The sequence below is a fragment of the Stegastes partitus genome, unplaced genomic scaffold, assembly GCF_000690725.1.
Source record: "Stegastes partitus isolate 25-593 unplaced genomic scaffold, Stegastes_partitus-1.0.2 Scaffold351, whole genome shotgun sequence".
NCBI classification, from domain to species: Eukaryota; Metazoa; Chordata; class Actinopteri; family Pomacentridae; genus Stegastes; species Stegastes partitus.
In genome coordinates this window covers 286839-308449 of record NW_007578082.1, presented here as the reverse complement: position 1 = coordinate 308449, position 21611 = coordinate 286839, and the positions used below count along the sequence as shown (strand labels likewise).

Here is a 21611-nt window from a genome sequence, read left to right as displayed (position 1 = left end):
GTGCTGTATGCCTGCAATCGAGCTGACATGGAAACATGTTGACACTGGCCAGTGACATGTGAGGGGAACAATGGGGGCCATCTGCTGGCTCTTTTGTCTTTGGTGTTGGGTCTTTCAAAGGCACCTGGGCTTGTGTACACATGGACCTGTCTGAAGACCTTCACACACAATAAATATGTCTGATAAACCCTGTAGCCTGAAGTTGTGCTCCAAAATTTTTCCAGTACTGCACTGCTGTCCCACACAAGGCTTGAAGATAATACTGCATAAGTATAGAATATTACATACAAGAAGTGTTTTATAAAAGTCACACCGTTCCATTTTAATTATTGATGGTACAGTAACATACAGGCATTTCAATAATACATCACAGGTACTTACCAGATGCCTTCTGCCGAACGTTGTTACGAGCCTTTTCAACACCGGGTGCTCCTGAAGTAGTGGCTGAGCGAATCCTCATGGGCTCCTGGACTCCTGGCCCGCCTTGTTCTCCTTGGTTCCTCCAACTCAGTGAGAATGAGCGTGCGACGGCTGCAGCCTTCTGGGAGTCCTGGATCACTCCTGATATGTAAAGAACACTCAGTACTGAAACACCAGCAGACATTTTTACATTAATAAGCAGCTATAGCACCACTAACTCTACTGTCAAGAAAATAAGACAGATAATGGTACTTTTTGACTTTATTAAACCTTATTAAAACAGTAGTCGTGGCTTTCGACATTAGTGATGGGTTCATTAAACTTCGATGTAGTGTGTAAATTCCCTGAACCAGCATTAGCAAGCTCAAGTGTACACTTAGAGTTCCAGTGAACAGAATTTTACATTTTTTTGTGGTAGAATCAGAAAAATATCAGCGTGGCAGAAAGCTGTGACACTGATGAATGTGAGTTGGGCAGTTAGTACGTCACAGATCAATGTGTACAAACTAAAGCCTGATCAATCTAAGTTAGGTTCAATGTAGTTGGTGGTAATCTGACACTTCACAAATTGCATTTTGACAAACTCTGGTTCTTTGGTGAGAAGCTATGTAACAATAAAAAGCCAATAAAAAGTATCCATCTCTGCTTTTTCACATTTTACTGTTGCAGAACACTGAGTCACTGATCAACAGAAATTACTTTCTAATGTCCAAGTGATAGAAGCGAACACAACTATCCATGATGAAGTAAAAGAAGAAAAAGGGTACAGATGGAAAGAAAGCAGAATTATCTTTCTGAAAATAATTTCAAACCCTTTACTCAATCAAATTATAGCCATTCCATTCCCCATCTTTTTTTCCCATTCCCCCCCCTTACCACGTCCTCTCTGCTTCTTCTCCTTCTGTTCACTGAGCTTGTCCAGAGGCAGGTTGGCCATGTCCAGGCCATAAACAGAGCGTGCCAGCACAGCCGTCAGCGAGTCCATGATGCTGGCCCACTCTGTCACCAGCTCCTCCCAGCAGGTAAGAGAGGACAGCACTGCCAGCAGCTCGTCCCATAGCTCCCGGGAGATAAATACGCACAGGTTGGCTCGCACCCATGCCACAATGATGGTCTGAATGCAAGAGGAGAAAAGGGAAAAAATGAGCATTGACAGACAGGATTGTAGCAAGAAATTCCAGCCCCTGATAAGATGTGGCAACATGAATTTCACCCCCACACATCTAATTTGGTGTATTGTCTCCTTGCCTTTTTCACAACAGATTACTCCGAGTGAGATGCTCACAATAAATATACAGCTGGTTCCTGAGCAGCAAATTTTCTTAGTTGCTCTTAAAGGAAACTCTGTAGAACTGCAGGTCCATACATTCAATATTCTAAAATGTCAGTGTTCTCCAGGTAAAAAGTACTAAGAGTAGGGATGATCACATATCCACGATATGACTTGTGCATCAGTTAATGTAGAAAAAAGCACATGGAGGCATACCCTAAATAGTAGAGATGCTAAACTGTCAGCAAAGTTGTCTTTTCTTTGGTTTTCCTGTGGCCTCTTCATCACTGCCTCTGTGATTCTCAGTAGTACCTGCAGCATCTGCTCCCTGCAAAACATAAAGTAAAAAAACAAAAAACAGTGTGAACCCCAAACAAAAAGATTAGATTTGATTATCATGAAGGAACAACTGAAAAGCCCCATAAAAGTCTGTCAAAATCACAACAAGAAAACACTGACCACGTCTGTGTGTTCATGGTGTGCTCCATGATCATGTGCCGGTATATGCTGAGAACACCCTTGCACACTTCAACCTGATTATCCAGGAGTTTAGGTACATCCTGGCATGGCTCCAACAGGAACACATTGGATGAGTTTGTCAGGAACACCTACACACAAAGGCCGCATGACGACACATTAAGGGTGGGCACACAAAGTCACAAACAAAGTAATTAAACAGTAATAATAAACAAAGCGCATACATTTAGGAATATCTGATTTTAATCCCTACATGGTATGATCTCTGGATAGATACACACGTCTGAACATAGACACGGACCTGTAGTGTGGGCTGGATGCCAGCCTTGACGTCCCTGTTCTGCTCCTCAGTGAGAAAGCCCCGACTGATGGCACTGCTGAACGAGTAGGTCCTCCCCCAGCTGGACGACCGTCTGTGACCATGACTCTCCAACGTCTAGTAGAGGGCAAGGCAGGCCAGTCAGTTGTTCAGTAGACATGAGCAAGATGCTAAGAAACATTCTGTATCCATGCTAGAAAAAAATCCCTCATATTTGTTCACAAAAACATGGTATTCTGACATATGAGATAAATTGTGAGAAATAAGTGAAAACGTATAACGAGCTGTGACAAAACCACAACTAAACAACTTAATCTTAACTCTACTTCTCTATACCAGAAATGTGCCATTGTATAATTGTATAATTTTTCCATAGGTGCTCACAAAACATGCATTTGAAGACAAGTGCATAGAAGGATAGTCTTTACTACACTATCAATTCTTTTTTGATCTATTTATAATATAATAAACAACACATAATTTGTATATATATGATAGGAAAATGAAAATTCATAAGCCGCCTGTATCTGTCTATAGTATTTACTTGTGCATGTATGCTGTTTGTCTCTGTGCTGAGTATCTGCCCAGAGTTGTCATCCGCTTCATCTTCCTGGGCCGTTTTGTCGGGCTCTGTCATGAAGCTGGGTTTGTCCTGCAGGATCCATTTTCTGTATACTTTGATCACCTTCCTGGTTGCTGAAGCCTCACAAGATGGCAACAGGAAAGCCTTGGGAGGAAAAGTATGGACATTTATGATAAAACTAATTTGGGGTTTTTAATAGTTTTACAGGCAAGCTTGTTAAGAGGAAGGATATTCAACTCATGTCAATAAAACAGCCACCAGAGGGCGACACAGTACACGGTATTGCAGTGTAGCCATCCAGTCTGTACTGAGAGTCATGTTCCAATATGAAAAATAAGCACTACCTGCTATATAATTAACTTTTGCAGCATCAAAGACATAATACTGCTTGGTGACCTCACTGTACCTGGTGGAAGACCTCGTTGACAAAGTTGACGTTGTCCCTGGTGGACATCAGAATGGAATGCACCATGTCATAGACATGACGGTGCTCCTCCTCAATGCTACACAAACTGGAGTCGCTGGGCCGTCGATCTGACAGCGTGCTGCTGTTGGAGTGGCTCTTCTCAGGCTCCCCCACTGGCCCGTTTGTATCCCCATCTGAAGCTTTATCCTTCTCCTTCTCCTGGCTGCTACTGCCTGCAGTGACAGTCTGGCCATCACAGGGAGACAGAATCAGTGGGGAATGAGAATCCCTTCGTATGCCACAGGGAGGCTTCCTCTCAGTTAAATAACTGGTCAATAGAGTCTCCTTTGCTAAAAATTCTTTATCTGGTTAGTTTTATTGGCATTTTAATGGGGGGTGAGCTAATTTATTAGTTAGATTTGCAAAATGAATTTCTGTGTAGTCATGAGGATTTTCATTGTGTTTTTGTCTTGTGCTATGATTTGAGTAACTTCATTTACTGCCAAATGCCTCCAAAAAAACCTTAAACAAATAAAGTACAGCACTACATCAATCAGCTGCCAGTTTATTAGATACCAGCTGAAAATAATGCAGTCCAATACAACAGTGTAGCACAAACTCCTCAGAGCCTTCGTGACGATCTTGTGTTGATTCAACTGCATGATCACGTAAAGATGTTGTTGATGTTTGTGGTGCTGCTGAACTACACAGCATTTCTTAGAGAGGGGTTTTCTATGACTTGGCATAACCTAACTGATTTCAATAGAGTGGAAATACCAAGACACATGCATGAATAAAATATGTGAATATTTTTTCAGAAACATCCATTCAAAGTGGCATTACACAGGTATAAGTGACCAGGGATGTTGTTATAAAAATGCCTCCATTTCAACTGATAGAATGAGAAATCAATACAAGGGCTGTGTCATGTTCACCTGGATGAGTTTGGGAATGACCTCGGTGCCGTTCTTGGCGCTCTGCGCCGCAGCAGAACTACTGACATACTTCTTCTCCAGGAAGAAGGTGACAAGCCAGGTGATGAAGGCCACACGGGGTGCCAGGTACTGGTCCCTAGTGCAGAAGGTGCTCTCATTGTTCCGCGTCACTGGCACATACAAGGGTTTTGGTCGGTGGTGGGGGAGGTCTGATCGAGTAGGACAGGGATGAAGAGCCGAGGACGGTGACAAAACATTGGAAAGAAACAAAAGGAAGAGAACAGAAGAGAAACACAAAGACAGATTGATGTTAAACATCAACTACACATGCAGGGTTTGATGGGAGTTTGATCTGCTGAATCATAAATTGCTAATTTAATCATAAACTCTGATGTTATTGTACCCCAATTCATACAGTCTACTTGGTTCACTTTCTCCTTTAGACACTGTTGGAATTTCATGTCACAGCAACACACAAGTGAATAAATTATCAAGTGCTTCAGAAAAACCCTATAATTATAATTATAGGATGAGCAAAGTCAGACAAGGCTTAATTAAGGGTTTTAAAACTTAAAGAAGTACTTTGGTAATAGTAGTAAAATTTAAAGCTCTCTGACATTAGTTCCATTATTTGATTTTCAATGAATTCGTCATTTAATCTCTGAGGGACCTTGTGCGCTGCTGTTTAAAGAAGTAACGTATGAGAGCCTGCAGAAGTAAATAATACTGCAGTATGTTGAACAAAGCCATGCAAAATTCTACCTTCAGTACATAGGGGTGGGCTGACATAATGTGCTTTTTCATTTTAATCCTCATAACTTAATACGTAAAGGTTTTAGCACATCACATTTTTAGGTCTAAAAAATACATTCAAGCTTGTTTATAAACTGCAGCCCAGTCAATTTAATGTCCACTCTAGGTGATACAATCTACAGCAAAAATCTTGTTTAGGTTCACCAAGATTTTGTCTACAACCAGCTATGAGTAGAATTTATCATGGCATATATCATAGATTTAATAGCAAAACAATTTTATCACAGAAGGAAACAAGACTGCAAGATGAGCCTCGTATTTAAATGTAGGTTAAAATCTGAACTTTCATATGCTATAAGTTGTTTTGACCAACTGCCTATCCCAACTGGTGACCCCTGAAAATTATATAGTAATATAGTCATAGTAATATGCACATTTAAAAGTTTATAATTTTTAGAAAACAGGAAACACATCCAAAATATGAATGCTTGTGTTGCTATCTCCTGTACATATAAAGTAATGGGGACTCAATAATGCTGGATAAAGTAACACAGATTAAAAAGCAGTACATTTTGATACACTCCTATTTACCTAAAGGGCCTGTAAGTCGAAAAGCATTCATTTTATAAAAATAAAGTTTAGCAGTTCTTTAATAAAGACATTGAAGTTATTGTACATAAACTGCTGATTCTGAGGGGATCAGGTGGAAACCTTTTTTTCATATTGGGTTGACTTTATGTGTAATAATCCAAAATTATTTTGAAAAAAAGCTAAAATAAAATAAATTATAAATAAGGGAAATCATAAATATTCTGGCTAACTGATGACAGAGGCTAAGACCTGAGTATGAGTGGTTGGTAAACTAGGCTAGAACCAGGTCAGCCCTGACAACCATCACAAAGTGGAATTCAAACTCTGAATGCAAGAGTTTGTTCTTCTTTCATCGACATCAAATAAAGCAAACCGCTTCAAAGGGGTTCATGTCACTTATTTCTTAGTGTGTGAAATCATTTTAAACCGTTTCATCTGTTGCTTCATTTACTTTTTTATGTTTGAAGTGAAATTTAAACAACAAACAAACATGGTAATAAGAGCTTGATTTCAACAGAGATACAGGTCTGCTGTGAGTCCTAATATTCCAACAAATCCATACAGTAACCCGACATTATATGTCAGCAGTTCAAAGTGACTGCACATAAAATTTTACAACATACACAGATGTTTTCATGTACTTTTAAATGCCTAAAAATATCTTTGTAAGATTTCCATGACTGTTAATGTGTTCAAACCCATCACTGAAAGTCACTGCAATAGATTTCCTGATTGCCAGGTAGTCTATATTAAAAAAAAAAAGGGAACAAATAGTCAAACTGTTGTATTGAATGGCTCAATCTGATTTGCGTGACAAAATTCTGAATGTTGTACAGTCCTAGAGATTACAAACTGAGCTTTTATAATTAAAAAAGAGTTTATGTCCAGTGTGTGTATCATTGCAATAAGACAGCATTCCCTTTGAAAAGGCTTCAACACAAAGGCAAACATATACACACTGTATTCTGTACACCAACTTACCTAATAAAGGCTTGTAAAGGTTTGTTAGCTTGGTGAAGGAGGGGAATAGATGTGGAAGGTAGTACTTCTTGAACAGGCTGAAGAGAAACCTGAAGCCTGTGTCCTGGTTCTCTTTATTCTTCCATTCTAAACTGGATGCCTGGCAGACAGACAGCACAAAGGCAGACAAGGTCAGGCTACAGGGAGAGGAGATGGTTCCAGCATCACTCACACAGTGACAGTGTATTGTTTGCAACACAATAGTGTGAAGGTTCCTCTAAGATAAGAAACAGTTTACAGTGGTAAAATGGTTTAGCCTAGGTACACATAAGATTAACAACTTAACAGATTTAACAAATGATACTGAATTTAGTTGCTGTCTTATTGTTGTACAACTTGTCATTCACCAACGAGCTGAGCATCAAAACCAAATACGCTGTGTAACCGGAGCACAGTTTAGGTTTTAAGTGCCTACTTAGATTTGCAATGTTCACCAGTTCCAACATAGCTAGTTAAGAATAAAAACAAAGATCCAACATACTCTAAAATACATTGCTAATGGCATGTTCTCATGGCAGCTTATAAAGTACAATAAAGTCTGTTATGCAGGTTTATGAAAATGTTAGCATGTGACAGAAAACCTCAATATATAGAATATTTATTCAAAGTTATTTTTTTGGCCTTTTTTGTATAGGACAGTCGAGAGAGACAGGAAAGTAGGGGAGAAGAATGGGGGAGAGGACTTGCAGCAAAGGGCCATGAGCGGGATTCGAACCCATGGCCGCTGCATTGGGGAACTATCGCCAGCTCAACCAGGTGAGCTATGGCGGTGGCCCTACAGAATCATTTCGATTGAGTTCTACTGTTTCTAATTGTGACCAACAGAGATGTATCTACAATCTCAGTTGACTCTCTGCCAGACAAAATATCCTGTCCTACTGTGACAATCCAACAAGGGAATCAGTCCAAATTTGAGATTAAGTTACAATAACCTGTGCTGTCTTTTACCTGCAAAGCTAGTTATTACCTGGATGACCATGTACTTGAGCAGTGTTTCGAGGATGTAACAGGTGGGGTCATCTGCAGTTTTCTCTCCCACTACAGCTGGAACCAGTGGGGTAATCTCCTCAGGCACCACCTTGGCTGCTCGGATTGACAGACACAGTAGATCAAAGTTACCCCGATATGACATCAGCTTTTTAGACTACCGCTCCTATTATATAAGGCTGTGCACATACCACAAAAGCTATGTCCTTACAAATGTGCATATACCACAGAAGCATGCATAGTCATACGCGTCTGCCTTGTCTCACCATCGGGGGGGTTGGAGAAGGGGTTGTAAATGATGGTGTCAAGGGTGCAGGGTCCTCTGGAGGAGGGCACAGCAGGGAATCCTGGCACCAGACAGGCAAAGATAAGGAACTGCTCCTCGGCACAGTTGTCCCTAAGGGCCTGCAGCCACAGCAGGAAGAGACGGATCCCCTCACAGCGGATCTAGACAGCAGGAGAATGGGTCTTATTAATGTGTACAGAAAAGAAGTGAATTTTACTCTTTGAATTTGTATGCAAACATGTAAAATACTTATTTAAGGCTCTATATTAACATTCATAACAGTGTCACAGTGCATCACAGCGCTCACCTTGAAGGAATTTCCAGTGTGTAGAAGCTTTTTCAGGATAGAACCTAGAGAAAGGGGGGAAAAAAAGTGAAATTGTCAAGAACTTTTACAATCCAAATATTCGACAGAAAGACACAGCAAACAGCACAAAGCTGTCATCTCCACTGAGACAAATTGACCTTGATGGGTGGTCCTGACTAACTAGTGGGTAGAGTGGCAAGGCTTCACATTTCCCTGATGAAAATTAACATCAGTTGGTAGCGACATGCATTCATGAAGGCAATCTGGTTCCACTGTAATCAAATGAGACATTACTCTGATTGCTAAATACCTTGGGCGGAAGAGGTCTGTGTGTGTGTGTGAGTTAGGACAAGCTCTTGACAGGCTGCAGGCAGCGCTGTTCTTGTGAGGACACTGCGGGCTGGAAGACATTTTAACTGGTCCTAATAGCAATTTTAAGTTTTGCATTCGGGTTAAAAACAGGGTTACGTTAGGTTAAAAGGCAAGCTACTCCACAGATGTGTTTAAGTCTTAATCAAAAAGGCCCTTAACTGAGTGAAGTATAGCAAAGCTGGCGTGTTTGCATGTGAGCCTGTGAGTTTATGATCGCGTTTGTGTGGCGCTCTCATCGGGATGATGGACACATAAAGTGTAAAGGAATCCTTTAACAGGTTATGGGCTCGAGATAGAAGGATGATAAAAGGTGTCAGGGATTTTCTTTAGTATCTTAATGGTCTGTGTGAAATGTCGGCGACCTTGCAATCCTCAACTAAAAGGACAAAACAAACAAGTTATTTATGTTATTCCTGACCTGCTTCATCCTTGACAAGGAATTTGTCACAAAGCACTGAATTTCTATCAGTAATGGTAGTGGATGTAAAATGTGATAAAAAACTATGTGAAAGAAAAAGTTATCTTGACTGAAGTACATAAATAACAGCGCTGCATCTTGACCAGTGACACCTAAACCGACGAGTGGAAAAGAAAATTCTATGTGAGTGCAGGAAAGGCTAAGAGGCAGCTCGAAACCTCAGATGATTTGTTGTCCAGTGACAGACAAAATGGTGAATTTGTCTGGGGCATCCACCCAGAGATGAGTCTTGATATTTGAAATTACCAGCCTGAGGGAGAGGCAAATCTGCAGGAGTGATCTAGACCTAGACTGTTTAGCTGCCAGAGGCTGAGAAACAACAGCCATAATTGGGGTTATCGCTTCTTGCAAGGGTTTTTCTTTCTTTTCTTTTTTTTTTGTGCAGGACTGAAATCATGCAAGCATAATTCAATTACTTATTTGCATTTCAAATGAAGTGCTCATTTGCATTTCCCATTTACATCCCCTTCTAAGACTAATTATTTTCTCTTCATTATGGAAGGCTTAGGCATGGTTGTGGTGACATTTTTTGTCCTAAAGTGTATCTCAGAGGTTACAGAAGCTCAACGAAGAGAGACAAATACTCAGTGTATAACTTCCCATCAGGTGTTACAAAGAGACAATGGCTAGCAGCGGTTGTGCAAAGCATTTCACATAATGGAACATGCTACAAGTACATACCTATACTGTGAAACTGCCATCGGTTGTAGATTTTCTCCGGCAGATGCTGTAGAATTTTCTGTTAAAAAAGAAAAACATACAAAGTTATAGTTAGGTTTGTTAAAGTATCAGGTGGTAGCTTCCAGGAATGAGTAAGGGTTGCACAAGGCTAAATATTTTTCTTTAGATGATCCTAGAATAAAATAAAGGGGAGGAAACAACAGCTGACTTTGCCTTGGTAAGTGGCCCCGCTTGACCAAAGCAGTATATATTTAAAGGAATGCACCTCGTTGCCCTTTCCCTCCACTTCACCCAGCATGTCTGCAGAATCCTGTGACACAGGACGGCACTCATCACCTCACCAACAACCGCTTTACAACTCAATTAGTGCGCTCTAACCTTTCAGCAGCCTATCATTATTCTCGAATGCAGCGACAGGTTAACTGGGTCCCTCCGGAGAGATGAAAAAAAAAAGGCAGGATGACAGCAGATGTGTGCGCCTGTGCACGCACGGCTCGTTAATAGTCAGTTCACTTTGAGCAACTGATGCCCCAATGGCTCACTTCTCATCAAATCCTAATCACTGACCCAGTAAGATTTCATGATTGCAATGTAGAGGTCAAGCCTGTCCTTTACTGCTTTACGTATGCAGCTCTGACCCACTCCACCAGCCAACCAACTCTGGTCGGCATGATAAAAAGCTCATCTGCCCTGGAGGGTGAGAAACACAGGCGAGAGAAGGATCCAGAGCATGACAGAACTACTAAGATTAAGTCCTCTCCAGCCACAGATGCAAAGCGCTGCAGCTGCATCTGTGAAGGAAAAAGACAAAAAGAAAGACGACGGAGGTTGAAAGAAAGACTTCATTTTACTTTTAGAATATCGAGATTTTTTTTTCTATTTGACATAACAATGTAGCTTATGTAGACTAAATTATTCAAATAGATGAAACCTGACATTTAAATTATTACAAGTGTGAGGTGGATATTAAAAAAGAAATTGTAAAAATGGTAGACCTAATAATTTTTTGTATTCCTTTTTGTTTGTTTTTTATTATTTTCGACAACCTAATGATTATGCTATACAGTAAAGTGTTCATATGATCAATAAAACTGCTCTGAAAGGTGACATGATATCATTATATTACCCTCTGCTTTGTCACATTATGCTGAGAGCTGTGGTGGCCCAGAAGTCATCTCATCATTTGAGTGTCTCGGTTTGTCAACAACTTCCTTCTTCCCTTATCATCCTCCATCTTTAACTTTCCCTTCTTGTCCTCTGAGACTAAATCCCTGTCATTATCAGTGACAGCGGCGATATTGAAAGGCATACATCACTTTAAGGGGGCGCTGGATGACTATCTGTGCTGTTCAACTTCTCTTTGATCCGCAGACGTGATGGTATTCGTGTACAAGCGTGTGGCTGCACCTTGGTATTGATCCCACATGGGATTATTACGTCTCCGCACAGGCTCTGCACTGGCTTCCTTCACTCGGTCTCCTTGGGCCAGCAGAGACATTATGCTAGGCAGTAACACAGCAGGGTAGCCTGCTTAAGCCGTTCTGTGTGTGTGCGCGGTTACGTGCGCGTGCAGACACAATGCCATCGTCATTCTCTCTCCTCACAGAGCACCAGGAAGGGAGAGTGGGAATGAGATGGAGAAGCTAGCTCAGAAAAAAACTCCCTGTGGAGCTGGAATGGCAGCCGCAACAATGAGGAATTTACTGGCAGATATGAGGCGAATGCAAAATCTGCCGGACTGGAGGTTGGTGGAGTTACTCTAATCTGTAGCCATACTCCAGCATAAAGATAGGGGCATTATTGTGGTACAACTGCAGTCTTAACACATTTACATGATCCGCACTTAGGTTTCCAGCGGCAGAGTCTGAACATGACACAGAATACACTGCTCCCAGAGGTGGTCTACAAGGGCTTTTTGATGGCGGCGATAGACATGCAGTACTCTCAGAAGAAAGTCATTTACATATTGCTTAGGATTTTTTCACAACTTGGAGATGATGATGCCATCTAAGGAAGATGAAATCTCCCAAGTCACAAAAGCACTGGAGACACAACTCACTAAGATAACGCCGAAGCACAAACCCACACAGACGTGTATATGCAAGTAATCAGAAAACGACGAGTGTGTCGATCCCATTACGAAGCAAATCAAAGCTTAGACTGTAAAACACAGGAAATATTGTAACAAATACAATAAAAAAGTGGTAAATACAATGCTTGTATGAGATCCAGATTCTACAATTCTTAGTTAGTCTACAGTACAGCGTGAGAAAATGTTTAAATTACACATATTCAGATGCCTAAAACACATAAAGGCCCAACAGTGTGGACCAAGCAAGAATGCTTCTTTACATGCTGACTAAATTTCTTTACTTGCCCTCATTGGTTTTGGACATAGACCTTAGTAAATTAATGCTAGTAGCACATAGCCCTGGGAACATAAAGTAAATATACCTTAAGCCCAGAGACACTGACTCCTACGTTGCAGTTATTCACCAAAATACCCTCAAGCACCAACAGCAGTACTGTGTTGTGTTTTGTGAACGTGTTCATTCTCCTCTGTGGCCAGTGGATGGCAGCAGCAGAGTGCGATCAGACTCCTCTTGGCCTCTCAGTGCCAGTTAGCTCAGCCTTCAGCTTCAGGTTCCTCTTTGGTGTGTGTGAAAGCCAAGTTGCAGCATGCTTCCTCATGTTGATATTCTTTTCACGGGCAGGCATAAGGAAATTTACATGAAGGAAGAGAGCTAATGTTAATGCAAATTCTTTTTAAAGTCGTAACTTTTAAATAAATGAATCCATCAAAACTTGACAGAACAAAGCTCTTGCTTAAGTAAAAAAAAAAAAAAAAGGTTTTCTATCAGTGACATGTACAAAAAAACTCATGAACTCAAGGTGTTACGATTATTCTGCTCAACCAGCTCCATGTACAGGCCCAAGCTCCACTTAGTACATTTGCATTTAAGCATTAACCAATATTTCCCTGCTGGTAAAGTGTGATCAGGGACGCATAAAGAGGAAAATAAATGGCTCTGGGTAAATTTCTCAGACAGGTTAGCCAATGCTCCGAGGAACGTTTTAGTTACTCTAAAGAGCAGGAACAGGATAGTCGATAGCTGCCTCATTATACAAGGTTACACTGTGTGAGTAATTATAGAATGACAAATGGCAGACAGTGCTTAAAGGTTGCTTTGTGGCGTGGCATCTAAGTGGTAATAAGTCACAATCAATTGTACGTTTCCCATGAGCTATGGCAGGTTAAGAACAACAAGTCCCAGTCGAACTTGCATGATCTTCCTTTTAAAAGTCTCCCCCCTTTCCTCTGCTCACTGGCCCTGTTTTGCTTTTCTGTCAGATAACTGTGCTGCTATATCGGCCAGTACTGGGACAACTGTCAGATCTCAACCCTGGTTAAAGGTTAAAGGTGAATCAGGCAGAAGCTCCTGACATGCAGCAGTTTTTAAAGCGACTCTTAAAAACATAACCCTCCAGGTGCTGCACTACCCTCAGTCAGTTATCCATTAATAAAGTATATAAAAAAACAATCAAAAGGGCAGATTCAAAATGGCAGATTTACCCATATAAGGAAGCTCAGTAAGTCAAGTCTCAAATACACATTAGGGGGTTTACAGAGACGATGACAAGGGGATATTCAGAATGCTGAGTCAGGTCCGGCTGACAGACGATAGGTCATGGTGAGGTCACATCCTGCAAAGAAAAGGGACATGCACAGACCTTCCTCTGAGTTTTGTTGGTCCCAGGGCTGTCCCTTAACCTGTCCCACAACCTCACTGGCACCGGGATCGAACTGCTTTCAGACAGAGAGAGGTCATCTACGGTCATATGGGAGCATAAACAAACTGGGATCCCTGAAGGCCTGAGAGGCTCATTCTGAGCTTGTGCAAGCAAAAACAGTCAACTAAAAAAAATTGACTCACACTTGTTGTGTAATTAGTGTTTGTCTACAACAGATTTTCACTACCTTTCTTGTTATGCTCTAGACGTACTCGCAGCGCAGCGAGAGCAGACATAAGAGGAGATTAGAGAGAATGTATCTCGACTACAACATAATATAGAAGTGGCTGTCAAAAGGAGACAGAAATTACTCCAACTGAAAAGGATACTGCATCAAACACCTACAATCAACACCAAGTAACGACGATCTAAAATTCTTTGTAAACATGTGAACACTTGCAAAATAATTAAAAAAAAAAAAAAAATCCCATGGAAAACAACTCTCTCTATGATCGTGCCTATAAAAACAGACATACTCCCATTGGACTTTCTGTAAATAAATCAGAAAGCATTAAATTAGACAAGCTCTCTTAGACTCCTTTGCTATTAATCATCAGGAAGGTTTATGTCATTATGAAAACACATCTATAAATATGCCAACAATTAGGAAATCAATGTATCAGAGTATTCCACTCCATTACAGTCAAATATTAAGTTGGTTCAGCAACTGTAATCCCTGAACCTCTGACTATACTCCTTCGTGGACATGCACACTGACAGCTGTGGAGACTCATGAACATGCATGTTGCTATTTCATGCTACTTTTGTAGACCGCAGGAATCTGCTTGGAAGACTTGATTATATACATTAACAGGAAATCAGATCTATGGATTCCACTATCTATGTGCTTGGTTCTTTTGATGAATTAGCCATTTTAATGACATTGCTTGAGTGTAAATGTTCCACTGAAAAACCTGTGAAACCGTTGCTCTAGCCATGGCTTAACTCTGCCCCAGACGATTACGATTAATATCCAGAAATACAAACGAGCGCAAGAGCGATTGTTCCCCCTTTCTAGCCGAATGATAATGAGTTGAAGCCAGACCATTCGGACATCAATACTGGGTTCTTGCAGGCCTGGTGAGACAATTAAATTCACGCAGACCCTCATGTACGAGAAAAGCGTAACACTGGCCTGAGTCGTTGTGGATTGGTCTTTAGCCGCACTGCATATTTGGATTTCGCACTTTTCCCACATTTCCGCAAAAAGTGTACACACTCAAACTGCATGAGGGACAGGAGACAACTGCAGTTCTGAAGTTCTGAGTTGGGTTGAAATTTGAACTCAGGACGTTCGGCAAATCTTTATTTCTAAGCTTGGGCTTTAGCTTAAGGGTCATTGTGTTGCTTGCTGTGAAATAAATCTTCTTCCAAGGTCTTCTAAGATCTCTTGGAGATTACAGCCATTTTTTTCTGAAGGATTTTTGCAGAGCCTTTAGAAGGAAAGCACCTCTGCAGCGTGATGCGAACACCATCCTGCTGATTCATGATAGGAAAGGAGTGTTTCTGTTCATGTGTCATGTTAGGATTACACTAAATGTAGCACTTAGTATAATTGCTATTAAGCTGTAATTTCCAAAATGTAGTCTCATCTGATCACAGAAACTTCATTTAGTTCGGTTCTTTGAGTCAGCTACAGGATCCTAGGGGTCATAGGCATCATTGTGGCCCTTCTCTCTACTGGCCTTTTCACTCTAATACTTTCTATGACCAGCATGAGTAGTTTAAGCAACACATACAACTTTGTCAGGTGTCTCAGATTCTTCCTAGTGCCCTTGTTGCCTCTGTGCTTGAATGTTCCTGCGTGAGGTAGCTATTGCCAGGGTACTGACAAACAAGCAGTTGCATGAAGAAGTGTGTTTAACTTACAATCACATCTTGATTACACGCCCTCTAAACTGAATTTGTTATGTGCAGATGCAGATGATGATTTAGGTGTGTCGTAGTGAAAGCTTAAGCAATGCAGTGATTCGGATTAATGAGAGAGAACTTTTAATTTAACCCTCTCAAGTGTGGAATAACTGGAAAAGCAGGCAGTTGATTTTTTTTGGTTTGTTACCTGAAGCTTCAGGCTGCAAGAAACCAAATACAAATGTAGATAGTTTTTTGTGTGAAACCTAATGTTATACATCCAAAATTACACATTACGTTTTTACTATATTTAATATGTGGCATTTTCGAAAGCAGACAAAAACTAAACATTCTTTCTCTTATCTTACAGTACTGAAAATCTACATAAAATGAAACCACTGGCCAAGAATCCAGAGGGTTTTAAAAACAAAATAGAGCTTTGTGTGATAATACTAGTTAATTGATAATGAGTAAATACTGATGCAACAAAAATGGCACCAAATACATTTTTGGTAGGTTTTATGTGTCAAACCTTAGCCTACAGTACAGATATCTAAAAACAAAAGGTGCTGCACGAGATAAGAGGGGACTCTTCTATCCTGTATCTCCAGCAGCGCTGTTGCATTCTCACAAAGATCAGGTCTCTCATCTGTCACTTCTTGTGCAGCATCAACAGCTGCCATGGTAGGATGCCTCTGTGCAGCAGACACAAAGAAATCCTGGAAGGGGATGGCAATGGCTGCTGGTGGGGTGGGGGTGGAGTGTATCAGCAGAGTTTAGGGAGAGGGACAAAAGATTACCCCCTCCAGATATCCATTACTCAAACAGGCTCAGCATGGGAGATCATACTCCCCCCCCACAGCAACCCACGAAAAAGGGGTCACATACCTCATCATGACAGCGAAGTAATCCCTACGTAGCTAGCTCAAAGCAAACACACACGGAGACATGTACTGTATACGTCAGACAGATTTGAATGCAAAGAGGGATTCAGGTGAAGAAGAGTGCAAGGGACCATGTTTCTCATTTCCCCGGAGAGATGAGGACATAAATGTGGCTTTTCAGGAAAATTCCTACAAAGAATAACAGGGGCAGCGATGTTGAGCTGTGTTGTTCTCCTTAACCTGTCATACAGCATTAAAGTGTGTCGCAACGCACTGCAAAATGGCTTTTGTCCCAGCCATTATCCATTTATAGGCTATTCCACACACAGCTCTGAGGCTTGCCGGACAAAGGCTGCTCAGGCTTATGCTTTGGTTGGTTGATTCCTGTGACTAAAACTAATGATACATATTTACAGAACGCATTATCCTGCATTCAGAAACTAGATTTGTGATACGTGTGCTTAAATTTAAATTCAACCTAAGCAACAGCATGCATAACTGTTCTGGCTTATTAGGCTGCACAATACATTTGCCCTAAAATATTGTTATTGGTTTATCTTTTAATGCCCCTGTATTACATAATACAACCTCTGGGAAAACATGGTGAATACGAGTAGTGCATGTTTGTGAGAACAAACGCATCCATTGATATCACACTGATGACCACGTATGATCCAACATACCTAATCTAATATTGCGTAAAGAGAAAGTCTGCGCAGTGTCCCAGAGCCCAGGATCAAAGCCACCCTGTATCTGTCCTGTACACACCACTTAAAGCGAGCTTATCTTCTCAGTGCACGGGTAAAAGCACACGTTGTCACAGGCAGGGGCTAAAAGGGGACAAATGAGGGTTAAGCTGCCTTCAATATTAGTTCTTTCTGAAAAGATGACTCCATAAATATGTAGAAGGCATGAATCCAGGCTTTATTTACAGGTCAGATGACTGGATGTGTGCGGACAGGCAGGGCGGCTTTCTTACACAAGAGTTGAGAAAACGAGATGGAAATCTAGCGAGTTTGTTTTCTTTCCTTTAAAACAGATGAGCTACACTAAACTTGATGGCATTTTTTCATTTTGACTAGAAGCTAACTTAACATTCAAACAGCAGGAGAGGGCCACAGACACAGGCTTCATTAATAAAGCCAATATTGTACAAAAGATTGCTAGCCTGGATGAACATCAGCAGACGAATAATGCACATAATGCGTGCTCTGAAATCCATTACTAAGTGCATGATGCATCACACAGACAGGGCCAAAAATGTAATGTGATAACAGGAAAATAATTGGAGTGCAGGTTGCATTAGATATGCCTGACTAGCAAATTAGGAATCCATAGCTGAAGACAGACAGCAGTATCTGGTTTGATGCTAACAAACTGATGAACAGGCCAGGGGAGGCTGAGTACAAAGTTATAGTATCTCTAGTGTTCATTCTTTGCTGGAGTGACTTACTGAGTACTGGACATTATTCAAGGAAGACTCTCACACTGCTCCCAGGTGACCAGAAAAAGTAGGACAATTCATACTGTACAAAAAAGGGACAACCAGACTGGCCCACATTTTGATCTGCTGCCATCCTTCTAGCCCTGCCCTGAGCAAATGTAACCGGAGAGCCGACTGTTTGTATTGGAAACTCAAGCTGCCTTTGCAGTCAGGTGGGAAAACACGGTAGGAGACATTAACCTGCTCATGTGCAGCATAAAAGCGCTCAGAAAAACAGAGGGAGTGGCCACGGAGCCAACAGCACGTCGCGTACACAGACAGTCTCCAATTTGCATACACACCTGGGTGTCGAAAACAAGAAACGAGAGCTGCTCTAAGACTAGGAAATTATTAAGCTAAGACTTCTTTTTTTCATCTGTACAATCTCACACTGATTTCCAGGCTATTTAAGGCAAATCCAGGAAGCAGCCAGGCAACCATGGAAACTAGGATCCCACCCCGGAGTTCAGCAGTAAACAAGCTAAGGCTACAGCAGCTATCAGTGGAAATCAGATACATCATCACAGAAAATGACAGATGACTTACTTCAAAAATAAAGAGGATAGAGTCCAGCTCCTCCCTCTGAGATTTGTTCCCTGAAACACAAAGAAAGTACTTTTAGTACTACAGTCGGGTTTTAAACACATAACCTGCAGCTACACTGCATTAGGCTCGTGAATAATTTAACAATAATATGGGCCGTTTGGTGAACACTTATTCAAAGAAAGTTGTGTTACCAAGAGAGCATACTCCCGGTGGGAATGACTCCCCTACCCCCCCAGTGCTGCAGGCGGGCTCAATGCACATAGTTATATTGGACATTTATAGACACGTATTCTCTAAGGGCTCATGCTCAGTGTACTGAAAATGGGGGGTTGAGCCAAAATAACCTTTGCCATAATGTGTGCCACAGAGATCAGGGAGAGGGTTAATCATTGAACCACCACTTAGACTAGCGGTCAACTAGTGAGTGTGGAGTTTACAACAACAACAACAAAAAAACAGCTTGCACTCACCTTTTTGTTTTAAGTTGCTTTCCAGTGTAATGAAATTTTCATAGAAGATAAAATAAATCTGAGAACAGTTGCTCTCAAAGAATGCCTTCAGTTCACTCTTGTCAATGATATCTGTGAAAAGAAGAAAAACAGTCAATGAATGGAAAACCGCGATGCTGTGGGGTCACACGGTTTGTGATCGAAGAGTCATAAAGATGTGTTATGGTTAATGAAAGTCAACTCATCTACAGCAAAACTGAATGATTCTATTTGTTTAAAAACGATGAGCTGAAAAAAGCTCTTTCTCAGAATTTCCTGTGCATCATGAATACATGGTAGCTCTGTGTGTATCCAAGTGTCAAGGCTTGTGAGTGTAGAGACTGTTTCTAACCATCTGATCTTTGTCTTTTGAGACACCTGAATGCTCTCAGTTAGTGAGCATCTCTCTTTAATTGTCACCATCAGTTATGACTTGCTGTCGCTTTAATTCATAAATGGCTGTTTAACATCACTGCCATTGCACAGCTGACTTCCTATTTGTTCCCCATTTTGCAGACTGCATCTGTTTTACATCAAGTCAAATTACTTCACTTCCTGACGCAGCGTAACTTCACCCACGGCTCACCTGTAACCATTAGCAGGCCGATAGCGAGGGTTTTTTTATGTGTTGAGAAACAACTTTGGCTTCCAACGGATCATTTCACAATCCCTTTAAAAGTGCAGACATTTCTAAACGTATCCCTTCCCTGTGCAGGATGTGATGCAGAATAAATGATTCCTGTTTGCAGTGGCATAAATTATGACTTTCTGTGGCAAGGCACACATCTTTGAACAGGAACTCAGCTAAATCTGCTACTCAACTTAGGTTCAACTTGTGTATTGAGGATAATCCTCCCTCTGCTATAGGGATATACACAGCTCTCTCTTGACTACAAGGGTGTGTTTTAACAAATGCCAAAGCGATACAGAAATGCAGTCAGTAGGTATATGCAAATGCTCCAGCCTGCAGATACAGTGGCCCCAAGAAACATTTGGACACCTAAGGGACGCTTAAAAATGCATGACTGTCACTGCATTAGGTTACACAATAACAACGCAAATGGCATTTATTTTAAATAAAGTTCAGTACAATCACAATGCTTATACTGATCAAAATAAAGAATGAAGAATATTTATCGCTAAAGAGCAAAGCTACCAGTCTGCCAACCTTCAGCTTGCAGAACTGGTTGACAATGTGTGGAATTATGGAATCAACCAGCAAAACGTGTGATGAAAGTTTCTTTCATGTTCAGCCAGCAACAAGTTCAGTTCATCTACAATACAGCAGCAATGAGCAGACATTTTTTTCTCCAGGGCATCTCATAGTTACTTTGTAAGATTTAGGTCAGAGTGCCATTCTGAGACTAATTGTCTCCTGGGCAATATATACTGTCAACAGGCAGCTGGGATCTAAAGGATCCGTTTAAGCTGCTTCAAAACATCCTAACTGATTTGCATGTTCGTCCTTTCTCAAGAAACAATTTATCTATTTCACCAGAAATTATTTGTCTAGAGCTGTGCTAAATGTGTTTTTCTATGGGTTAAACACCAGTTATTACACAAATAAACTAATGCTGAAAAAATCCCACTTGTCCATGTAAAGGACCACCACAATCTGCTGCACTTATACAACTTGAGATGGGTCTAAATAATCAAATATAGGCCAGGAGGAGTCCTGGCAAAATAACAGCAATTAAGGTTCACCTTCTGTTGCAATTCTCCCTTTACCACATGGCAAACTGGAAGAGTCCCAGAAACTGTCCAGCTCCTGTGGAGTGCTGGAATGATGATGTATTATGTGACAAAGGCTGAGATTAAAGCAGAGATAATGAAGATGCATGATGGCAAAAATCAAGTCAAAGACACAACTGTTTTTAGTTTTCAGCCTTGAAGGTCAGTGGGTGCCCTCTACCCACACTGGAGGACCTTCATGGCTCTTTCTGCCTCAGGAGATCCAACATCATCCTGAAGGACTCTTACCGCCCGCGACATTTCCTGTTCGAGCTACTGCCGTCGGGCAGACAGTACAGGGCCATCAGAACCAGGACTAATAGACTGAAAAAGCTCCCTTCCAACTGCTGTCAGAGCCATAAATGCCTCTTTGTTGTAATAAGTGCAATATATTGGTAATAAGCAACTGTCACTTCCTCTGTCCAGCATCCACTCTGTGCAATATACACTGTGCTTGTTTTTATGATTTAATTTCACCTTTTTACAGACAACCAAGCACACTCACATTCACTCCTACGGACAATTTAGAATCACCAATTAACCTCAACATATTTTTGGACTTGTGGGAGGAAGCCGGAGAACCCGGAGAGAACCCACGCTGCACGGGGAGAACATGGAGACTCCACACAGAAGGATCGCGGTGCTCCCACCGGGACACGAACCGGCGACCTTCTTGCTGCGAGGCAACGGTGCTAACCAACTGCGCCACCTTGCAGCCCATATATATATATATATATGTGTGTACATGTATATATTTCTGTTATATCATGTTGTATATAGTTGTTTACAAAGTTTTTATATTTTTTTGCACTGAAGGGCCTGCACCTTACTTTTCGTTGTACTCGTTGCAATGACAATAAAGCGAATCTGAATCTTGATATAAGCACAACACAAGAATCCTCGGTGATGCAGTGGCTGTTTGAGAGATAAAAGGTCTGTAATATAACTGAT

At 41.1% G+C, this 21611-nt stretch overlaps 1 protein-coding gene across 2 annotated transcripts in view; it reads right to left on the bottom strand.

The window, feature by feature from the left end:
* ralgapa2 (Ral GTPase activating protein catalytic subunit alpha 2) overlaps positions 1–21611 on the bottom strand; it is a 102030-nt gene that overhangs the window by 63141 nt on the left and 17278 nt on the right. For both annotated transcript variants that reach the window (XM_008284193.1, XM_008284194.1), the window contains exons 2-16: positions 18912–19022; positions 18442–18491; positions 9886–9943; positions 8355–8398; positions 8028–8208; positions 7742–7857; positions 6736–6874; positions 4411–4619; positions 3476–3721; positions 3031–3213; positions 2469–2603; positions 2150–2298; positions 1907–2018; positions 1297–1534; positions 382–561 (exon numbers count right to left, since the gene is read on the bottom strand). In XM_008284193.1, the coding sequence (XP_008282415.1) occupies positions 382–561; positions 1297–1534; positions 1907–2018; positions 2150–2298; positions 2469–2603; positions 3031–3213; positions 3476–3721; positions 4411–4619; positions 6736–6874; positions 7742–7857; positions 8028–8208; positions 8355–8398; positions 9886–9943; positions 18442–18491; positions 18912–19022 (2151 nt within the window). The remainder of the gene's footprint in view (positions 1–381; positions 562–1296; positions 1535–1906; positions 2019–2149; positions 2299–2468; positions 2604–3030; positions 3214–3475; positions 3722–4410; positions 4620–6735; positions 6875–7741; positions 7858–8027; positions 8209–8354; positions 8399–9885; positions 9944–18441; positions 18492–18911; positions 19023–21611) is intronic.